At 38.8% G+C, this 9,827-nt stretch overlaps 1 protein-coding gene across 3 annotated transcripts in view; it reads left to right on the top strand.

Annotated features, from left to right (window-relative positions):
• Dcaf6 (DDB1 and CUL4 associated factor 6) overlaps window positions 1–9,827 on the top strand; it is a 117,846-nt gene that overhangs the window by 95,554 nt on the left and 12,465 nt on the right. For all 3 annotated transcript variants that reach the window (XM_029478272.1, XM_021161442.2, XM_021161509.2), the window contains 3 exons: window positions 1,066–1,181; window positions 1,603–1,671; window positions 1,866–2,262. In XM_029478272.1, coding sequence (XP_029334132.1) covers window positions 1,066–1,181; window positions 1,603–1,671; window positions 1,866–2,262 — 582 coding nt within the window. The remainder of the gene's footprint in view (window positions 1–1,065; window positions 1,182–1,602; window positions 1,672–1,865; window positions 2,263–9,827) is intronic.

The raw sequence follows: 9,827 nt of genomic DNA, 5'->3' as shown, positions 1-9,827 counted from the left end.
GCCCTGGCTGTCCTGGAACTCACTCTGTAGACCAGGCTGGCCTCGAACTCAGAAATCCGCCTGCCTCTGCCTCCTGAGTGCTGGGATTAAAGGCGTGTGCCACCACGCCCGGCGGTAATTTGCCTCTTTACATTTATCTATTTTCTGCACATGTATATTTGTGTGGGTGCATGTCATGTCATGTATCTGGAAGCCAGAAGACATCTTGGGGAATTGTCTGTCTCCTCCCACCAGTGGCTTCCTGCCATCATACTCTGGTTATCAGGTTTGGCAATTAGCACCTCACCCACTGAGCCATCTCCGTGGCTCATAATTTGATTTTAATCTCAGATTGTTAAACATCTTCCTGTTTCCTTATCAACCTTCTCCTTACACATGTACCATGATTTCTTATGGAAAATTATTTATTTGAATGGGTCTAATATTATATGATAGCCAGAGATGCTAATGGGACTTTGGCTCATCGGGTGGCTATTAAAACCAAAATAGAAAATATAATCTCTTTCTAAAAAACTGTCATGCTTAATAAATACACATTCACACACACACTTACACACATAGGAAAGGACAGTTAATATTCCACTGGGGGGGCAGTTCAAAAAGACTGAAGAAATGGCCAGGCTTCCATTCAACTTGATTTTAAGCCATTCTACAACATTAGAGTCTAAAAAGAATATAATCAAGTTCTATAAAACCATTAATAATTTCTATGGATAGAAAGGGAGACAGTATAATTCATTTAAACTTCCATAGAAACTGGGGCTGAAGGTGTGACATATTAGCATATATTAGAATATAGCTTCTGTGCTTGATTCCCAGAACACACACACATTAAGAGACACATAGAAATGTATGGTAGACAGTAGGAGCATCAAAATCATGAATTAAAGTGCTTTCATTATAAAATCTTTTTAAGATGAAGTGTGATTATTTTTTTAAAATAAATGGCTTTTCAAGTACTTATGTTCTAAATTTTCTAATAGTTTTTAAGTTGTAAAATATGAAAGTTATATCAAAATACTGTGTTAACTTTTAGTGGTATCACATGTGTTCTTGTGATTTTAGGAGCAGTACAGCCTCAAGTTCCCGAGGAAATGGGAGCCATTGCAAATCTGAGGGTCAGGAAGAATGCTTGGTCCCTCCGAGCTCTGTGCAGCCACTGGAAGGAGACAGTGAAACAAGTTAGGTTACTTTGCCTTTTTCCTCATTAGAAACCTCAGTGCTGAGTACCTACCTCTTTTTCTCTGTTCCTCCACAATGGTTCACCTTTGTTTTTTCTTTGTAGAGTGATATTTTGTCCTATAACTTACGTTGTGGGGTAGAGGCTTGTAGAGGTCAGAGGACAACTTTGCAAGGGCAGCTCCCTCCTTCCACGTTTACTTGGTTCTAGGAATCAAACTCAGGTCTCCAGGCATGCACTTGGCAAATGCCTTTACCCTCAAAGCCATGCTGCCCATCCCTGGGGTGAGATTGTATTTGAATATTAGAGGTTTCTATGATCCAGATAGAATTAAGAGCCATTTATTTAAAGAAATGTTGGAGTGTTGTATTTATATTTTTCTGTAAAAAGCTAGATTTCATGATAAGCTTGTTTACTTCCAGGAGCTCCTGAAGACCTATCAGAGAAAGGAACACTTCCAGAAAACCTCACTCAAAACCAGATAGATACAGGTGAGTCATCTTACTGTCTTTAGGAAAATTGGCTCATATACAAACTAAACACCTGAATCTTTGTAAATCTCTCCAGAGGCAAAGGTCACTTCCAAATGGTGGCTCTAGAATCAGACTTCATGTTAGAACATATCAGTTCCTAAGTTAAGTCAAATGATGAACAGTGACTTGCATACAACTTTGTTTTCTAACAGCACAACTTGATAACTTCCCAGCTGAGCCATTGGATTCTAACTCAGGAGAAAAGAATAACCCAAGTCATGACAGCCCTTGTGGGGTTCCAGAAGAAGGCACTTTGTCTGAAACAGACAGGGAGACTTGTGAGCAGACCAGCACTGAGAGTGCTACCAGGCATGCTAGCACCAAGCCTGAACTCCCATCCCAGACAGAAGCCATTGAGCAGGCCAGCACTGAGAGTGCTACCAGGCATACCAGTGCCAATCCTGAACTCCCATCCCAGACAGAAGCCATAGCACCTTTAGCTCATGAAGACCCATCTGCCAGGGACTCTGCTCTCCAGGACACAGATGACAGCGATGATGATCCGGTCTTGATCCCTGGTGCAAGATACCGAACAGGACCTGGTGATAGGTTAGTACATTTTTAATTAGCATAGACTATAAAAAATGTAATTTTACAAGAGTTGAAGTCATGTGAGAGTCTTACCATTTTTAAAGTTGTTTCATCTAGAACTGTAATAATCATATGACACATGGAACTTTTAAACCATAAATGATTTCATGTATTCTGAGCAGATGTATGAAGAGTGAACAGAGAGTGTCTTTGCTCAGTATTTCTGCCCTGAAGCTTGTGCCTCAGTTTACAAGTCAAGAGATGGCATGCTTCGGGAGGCAGAGGCAGGCAGATTTCTGAGCTCGAGGCCAGCCTGGTCTACAGAGTGAGTTCTAGGACAGCCAGGACTACACAGAGAAACCCTGTCTCGAAAACCAAAAAAAAAAAAAAAAAAAAAAAAAAGAGATGGCATGCCGAGAATGACTAATGGGTTACTTATAAATTAAGGTTACATTGAGTTGTCAGTTTGCCCTGTAGAGATTATGTCTTTTGGGTTTTGCTAGTTTGTTTATTGAGATGAGGGTCAAACTATATAGTCTTGGCTGGCCTGGAACGTAATATGTGGACCAGGCTGGCCTGGAATGTGGTATGTAGACTGGGCTGGCAATAAACTCAGAGATCTGCCTGCCTCTGCCTCCCAAGTGCTAGGATTAAAGGTGTGCACAACTAAGCCTGTTTTTATTGTAATGGTACTTTTTTTCTTTTTCTCTTTTTTTTTTCTTGTCACTAGTAGTGTGATAGTAGTTCTCTTTTTGGAACTTTTATGTTTTTCTCTGTTTTCTAGTAATATAATGACTCAGTTAAGAAACTAAAAAGGTATGGTGGATAGTAAATATTGTAGCAACAATAGAGAATTGAATTGTTAATATGTTTGTGTGGCTTTTTCCATTAGTAGATTTTTACATAAACAGAAACATTTTATTTTAGAAGATAAGATACCCTTTAAAATGACTGGGTCTGATGGTACAAGCTTGTGACCCCAGCTACCTAGAAGGCTGCAGCAGCAGGATCCCAAGCCCATGGTCTGCCTATGCAGTTTAGTGAGATTATCTCAAAATAAGAGGTAAAAAGAAAGTGGTAAGGATATACCTCACTTGTTAGCAGTGAGACTCTGTTCACTCTCCGGTACCCAGGAAAGAAAGTGTGTTGCATCCTGTATATGGGAAACTGTGTGATTAGTACCATCCTTCCCATTGTTCCAGAAAATCCAGTTTTATCTTTAAAGTCCTGATTCACACAGGAGTGAAGTTCTATTTGGACCATTCACACACACACACACACACACACACACACACACACACACACACACACACGTATGTATATAGGTTGAATAGACTGTTGTTTCTCAAACATTTAGTTTACATTTCTGACACAATTAACAAGATTATATATTATATATGCATTTCACATGTATAATTAAAAGATTACTATACCACTAAAAATGACAATCCCTGTAATCTGAGTAGGAGGAGAACCGCAGCAGGAGGACTACTGTGAGTTCAAGACCAGCTTGAGGTACATAGAACATTACAGGTTAGCCTGGCTACAGAATGAAACACGTTCAAAGATCAAAACCAAAAAATATGGTAATGTCGTGTGATTGTTAAGAGCATCATAACTTGGGCTTGGATCCACTGTCACCACCTAGAGCAAGTTGTCTCATATACGCTGCTTATTGACTCAGAGACTCAGTTTTCTTATATATGACGTATGCTTATGATTATCTAAATTATTGTACAAATTTAAAATGAGTCAGCTATAGGACCTGGCTCACATTGAAAGATGGATACATGTCTTAAACAACTGGTGTATTTTCTGTATAAGAGTGCCTTCATCCTAAGAAAACAGTTATTACAGTATGCTGGCTCAGCCAGCAGCAGTAATGCATGCCTATAATCTTAGCTACATGGGAGACTGAGGCAGAATTATGTTTGAGGTCTAACTTAGGCAATTTAGAGAGACCGTCTCACAAAGCAAAAGGAAAAAAAAGAATGCCTCTAAGGAATAAAGGTTGAAAAATAAAAGTAATAAAAAGACTAGCTTTTTTAGCTCAGTGAAACCACCTTTGCTAACCGTGGAAGGGCATGTACCTTCCATCAGGTTGGAGAAATGGTTACTTTATTAGGGCACTGTTCAAATAATCCTCCCTTATGTTTGTTCTTAAAGATTAACCTTCCATGTGTTAATCATCAACCTCCTATGATGTTTGATTGTTTAGTTGGTTGTTTGTTTTGTTTTGAAATACAGTGTTCCTATTAGCCCTGGCTGGCTCTGTAACTCAGACTGACCTTGAAGTATCAATTCAAGTGCTGAGGTTACAGGCATGTTCCCCTAATCCCTCAGCATCACAGGGGTGTGTGTGTGTGTGTGTGTGTGTGTGTGTGGTTCCCTAAAAGGTCATTACTGCTAAATACTACAGGTAAAGTTACCAAGCATAGCACAATTCAAAAATCATTTTTATATTATTTACATGATTTCTCATTCTCCTAAGGTTTGATCTGCCATAAAGTTGGTACCTGATAGCTTGATTAGCCTAGAAAGCTCTAGGTGTTAAATTAGATTAGCTAAATATTTAGAGGATTGATAATTATGGATAGCAGCCTGGAACTAAGCATTAGCTTAAACTTAGATACAGAATCTGAAACTAAGTGAAAGGTTGCAGTGTGTCGATATACGCAACTAAGGTGCAGCACCTCTGCAATGCTCCTTCAGTATGGTAACCAGCCCTTCAAGACTGCTGCACACCTTTGATCCCAGCACTTGGGAGGTAGAGGCTGACAGGTCTCTGAGTTTGGGGCCACCATGAGCTACACAGAGACAAAAAGAAAAAAAAAAAAAAAACCCCAAACCCAGGGTTCAGAGAGATGGCTCAGCAATTAAAAACAATGACTGCTCTTCCAGAGGAAGAGCAACCACAATTCCTAGCAACCACATGGTTGGTTATAACAATCTGTAATGGGATCCTATGCAGTCTTCAGTGTGTCTGAAGACAGCTACAGTGTACTCACATATATTAAATAAATGAATAAATAAACTTAATTTACATTTCAAATGCTATCCCCTTTCCTAGCTTCCTCTCCAAAAGTCTCCTATACCCACCCCTGCTCCCCAATACACCCACTCCCCCCTCTTGGCCCTGGCATTCCCCTGTACTGAGGCATATAACGTTTGCAAGACCAAGGGGCCTCTCTTTCCAATGATGGCCGACTAGGCCATCTTCTGATACATATGCAGCTAGACACGAGCTCCAGGGGGTACTGGTTAGTTCATCATGTTGTTCCACCTATAGGGTTGCAGACCCCTTTAGCTCCTGGGGTACTTNCTCTAGCTCCTCCATTGGGGGCCCTGTGATCCATCCAATAGCTGACTGTGAGCATCCACTTCTGTGTTTGCTAGGCCCCGGCATAGTCTCACAAGAGAGAGCTATATCAGAGTCCTTTCAGCAAAATCTTGCTAGTGTATGCAATGGTGTTAGCATTTGGAGGCTGATTATGGGATGGATCCCCGGGTATGGCAGTCTTTAGATGGTCCATCCTTTCATCTCAGCTCCAAACTTTGTCTGTGTAACTCCTTCCATGGGTGTTTTGTTCCCAATTCTAAGAAGGGGCAAAGTGTTTTTTTTGTTGTCTCACTTTATAGTTCAGGGGCCTTGAATTCAAAGTAATCCTCCTGCGTTGGCCTCTGAAGTGGTGGTTTTACAGACATGAGCCATCATGTCCAGCCTCTTCTAGCTCTTTACCAAAAATGTGTAAATGATGAAAACCAAGAATTCTCCACCTACTTGCTTCTCCTGTGCTGTCTCCCATAGCATCACTTGCTATGTAATTAGAGCTCACCTAGTAAAGAGTGCGCCTGTTCCTGCTGTGGCTGCCCTTGCTTCATCCTTGAGGCTGCTGCAGCTTGTTACTGCTTAGTGAGGGACCACTTGCCATGGCCTCGGGTGTAGTTCATTGCTTCTAAATTTAGAAGTAATTAATAAGTTATATATTTTAAAAGGAGCAAGTTTTAAGAAATTTTACTAATAAGAACCCAAATCATTTACAGTCTTTAAAATTAGCAATATTTGGACTACTTTCCATTTCTGAAGAGGCTAAAGTACATCGTACACATTGTTGAAATGTCCAGCTAACAGAATACATGCCTTAGAAGTCCAGTGTGCTGAAAATGTGCCCACAACAGTTTCTTGATGCTATTTTAAAAGCCCAGTCAATTAATTTAGTTAGGGTGAAGAAATGGTCCTCACAATAAGTATGGTAAAAGTCAAATAGTTAAAATGTTAAAACATGTAGTTAGTTGAACTTTATCTTAATTTATATGAAAACTATAGTATATCTCACAGTTGCATTCTTTTGAGTCAGGATCTTATGTACCTTGAACTTGCTATGTATTTGAAGATGGCTTTTAATTTCTGATCCTCCTGCCCCCAACTCCAGTGTGAGGTTACTTACTTGACTCTCAGTGTTCTTAAAGGTTTGTTCAATATTAAGCAGGTTTGCATTCTGGGGCTGAAACCAACATGAAAAGGCAAAGCCTTAGACACATAGGCCACAGCAGTCATATGGGTATTTTAACTGTGCAGTGCTCTTCTCTATAGCAAATCTATATAAAAACAGCTGGAACAGGTACAGGAATTCAGACAATTTTTTTCTCCTTCAAGGCCAGACAATAAATATTTTAGGCTTTGCTGCCAGGCAGTAAGGTAGAAACTACTAATAGGCCCTTATATAGCTATTTTAAATGTAACCATTTAAAAATGAGACTACTGGCCATAACTTAAAGGTAATAAAAAAACAGCTGACCAAGATTTTACATATAAGCCAGTTTGCTGATTCCTGCTTTATAAAAAATTAGCCACAGAAAGAACCTAGCTATATCTATTATAATGTCTCTACTGGCAGAAATCCAAAATTTAAAAAAAGAGTTCTTTTATCAAGGATAAAATATATTGTGTTCACTAACGGTGGTATTAAAGACAAAATAAAATTAGTGTGTTCAGTCCTTCAGTAATTTCACATGTTAGATCCATGAGCATCAGAATGGTCCTTAGAATGAGATTGCCTCGATTTTCTCTTAGACAGTATCTCATTGGGTGTAGCCCTGGCTGCCTTTGAACTTAGAGATCTGTTGGCTTCTGCCTCCAGAGTGCTGGGATTAAAGGCCTACAGTGCCAGCTACATTGTGGAATAAAGGAAATGGTGGCTTTGTTTTGCTTTGCTTTGCTTCTCTTTCTTACTTTCTTTCTTTTTCCTAAATCAAGAAAATAAAATTACTCCAGAAAAAAGATAAGCAAATGAGACTTTGTGAAGTCCTTAATGCTCAGATAGCTAAGGTGTTATTGTGCTAATGAGTTTTTCCTAAAGATTTAAAAGTATTAATCCTGTATTGCTTTGTGATTTTTAAAGCACATATCATTTGCATAAAAATTTTGGACCATCTAGCCTTTCTGGACTCTGTAAAGCCAGAATTCCTTGTACTATAAATGTGCCGGCATCTCTCCACTCATTATAACCAGCTCATTTTGTATTTTTAATGACTCTGCTCGCCTTATTAAAGAAAATTGCCGAGGAAATCATCAAAGGGAAAAGCTGGGGCTCTTAGGGAGTTAAAAGCCCTGGTACTGGGCTGGCTCGTTCCAGTCCTGTGGTTAGGACAGATGAGTCAGCTTCATTGTATATTTCCCAGAGAGCATTGTATATTTCCCTGGAGGGTCTGCAACTGTGGGTGTTCAAAAGGTAAAATACATGCAGTGTGGTCTCCTTCTAATTCTAATTCAGTGAGTGTATCTGTTTCCTTGATTTCTTCCTTCCCATTTCTTTGGGTGACATTCCTCACCATGGACTGCGACAAAGGGAACCTTTAGACTGAGTCCTTTAGACTGAGATGGTTGATGACAAAAAATGGTGACTGTGATGCTGTACACACTTGGTTCTTTGTAAATGACTTTAGTTATTGTGTTCCCTTCACTAGATTTAATATCAGAGGAACTACAGTAGGTGATAGAATAATGAGGTAATGAAGTATGCTCCTTCATTTCTTCTTTACAATGGATTTGCCAGGTCCTCTTTTCTACGGCTAACCACCTTTCCTATTAACAGTTAATACTTCCTTTGAACTTACTGAACGCATAAGTGCTAAGCATTATAAACAGGTTGCTTTTCACAATCTGTATTTATCTGCATGTGCTGCATGGGAAAAGAATGAGAAGAAATTTCGTGTGTGCAGATGTAATTGCTGTTCACTTCAAGTGTGGTGACAAGTGCCTATGGTCTAAAATGGGGTCCTTCAAGGTACTTGTTTTGATAGTTGGTTAAAGAGTGCAACTTATGTTTTTTTTTTTTAAACTTGATTGGCATACTAATTAACAGTTTTTGTTACTCATATGTACTTTTAATTCTTTTAATTATGTTCATTTAATTCTGTGGTAGGTTTTAAAATTCTGATTTTTCAATGACACTTTCTTGCAAGTAGCTAAATAACTTAAGAATATCACATACCAAGATGATATATAACCCTTAAATATATCTCTAATTGAAAAGCTGATAGTGTTACACAGCTTTTAGTAAAATGTTTAAAGTGAACCCTGTATTCTAACAGTCATCTGCCCAAGCTGCTTACTGAGAAAGATTAGCCAAACTACGAAGTGGCATGGTTTTTTTTTAGGTATTATCAGTTTCTAAAGTAAAGTTGTACATAAAATATATAGTAGCAATCAAAATTAAAAATAGTTTCTTATATGGAATACAATAATAGTAAAATAAGATTAGCATAAATGTATAGTTGTATCTGCTTAAAGCCTGTCCTCAGGGACCTTAAAGTAAGTTTAAATCCATTTTTGCTTTTTTAAAAAAGCTTTATTTCTATTATTGTATGTATATGAGGGCACACACTACATTATGGGTGTGACAATCAGGGACACTTTTGTAGAGGCCATTCTCCCCTTTCACCTTTATGAAGGATCCAGAGATTAAATCCAGGTCACCAGCAAAGCCCTCAGTTTTGTTTTATGCTGGTCTTTGTAGGCTGTTTTAACACTAAGGTATATTTTAAAGTCAATAATGATTCTGTTACTAGCTATACTTTTTAATTTAATGATACCAAGATGTATTCTATTTCAGGGCTTTTTGATGTTTTTAACTTACTAAACTTTATCCCAAGTATTCAAAGCTGGTTTCTGCTTTTAAAATAAAGATTGCAACTAAAAAGTAACATGTTGCTTCAGGTGGGTCTTAGGCTAAAACCATATAAACTCTGAAAAAGAAAGACTAATGTTGAAACAGAAGATGTCACTGCCTGTCATGCCCTTGAGGGAATGACATGGCACTCATTCTCAGCCTCAGTAAATCTCTGTAGAGATTTACTAAATACAATTTAATCTAAGGCAGCATTTTCTGAAGTCTCACACGCAGCTTGTATAAATTTCTGCTGAAATAAATTAGAAATATAAGCCGGGCGTGGTGGTGCACGCCTTTAATCCCAGCACTCGAGAGGCAGAGGCAGGCGGATTTCTGAGTTTGAGGCCAGCCTGGTCTACAGATTGAGTTCCAGGACAGCCAGAGCTATACAGAGAAACCCTGTCTCAAAAA

The sequence above is a fragment of the Mus caroli genome, chromosome 1 (genome assembly GCF_900094665.2).
Source record: "Mus caroli chromosome 1, CAROLI_EIJ_v1.1, whole genome shotgun sequence".
Lineage (NCBI taxonomy): Eukaryota > Metazoa > Chordata > Mammalia > Rodentia > Muridae > Mus > Mus caroli.
Note: the sequence above shows the minus strand (reverse complement) of the source record. Positions and strands in the feature narration are given on the sequence as shown.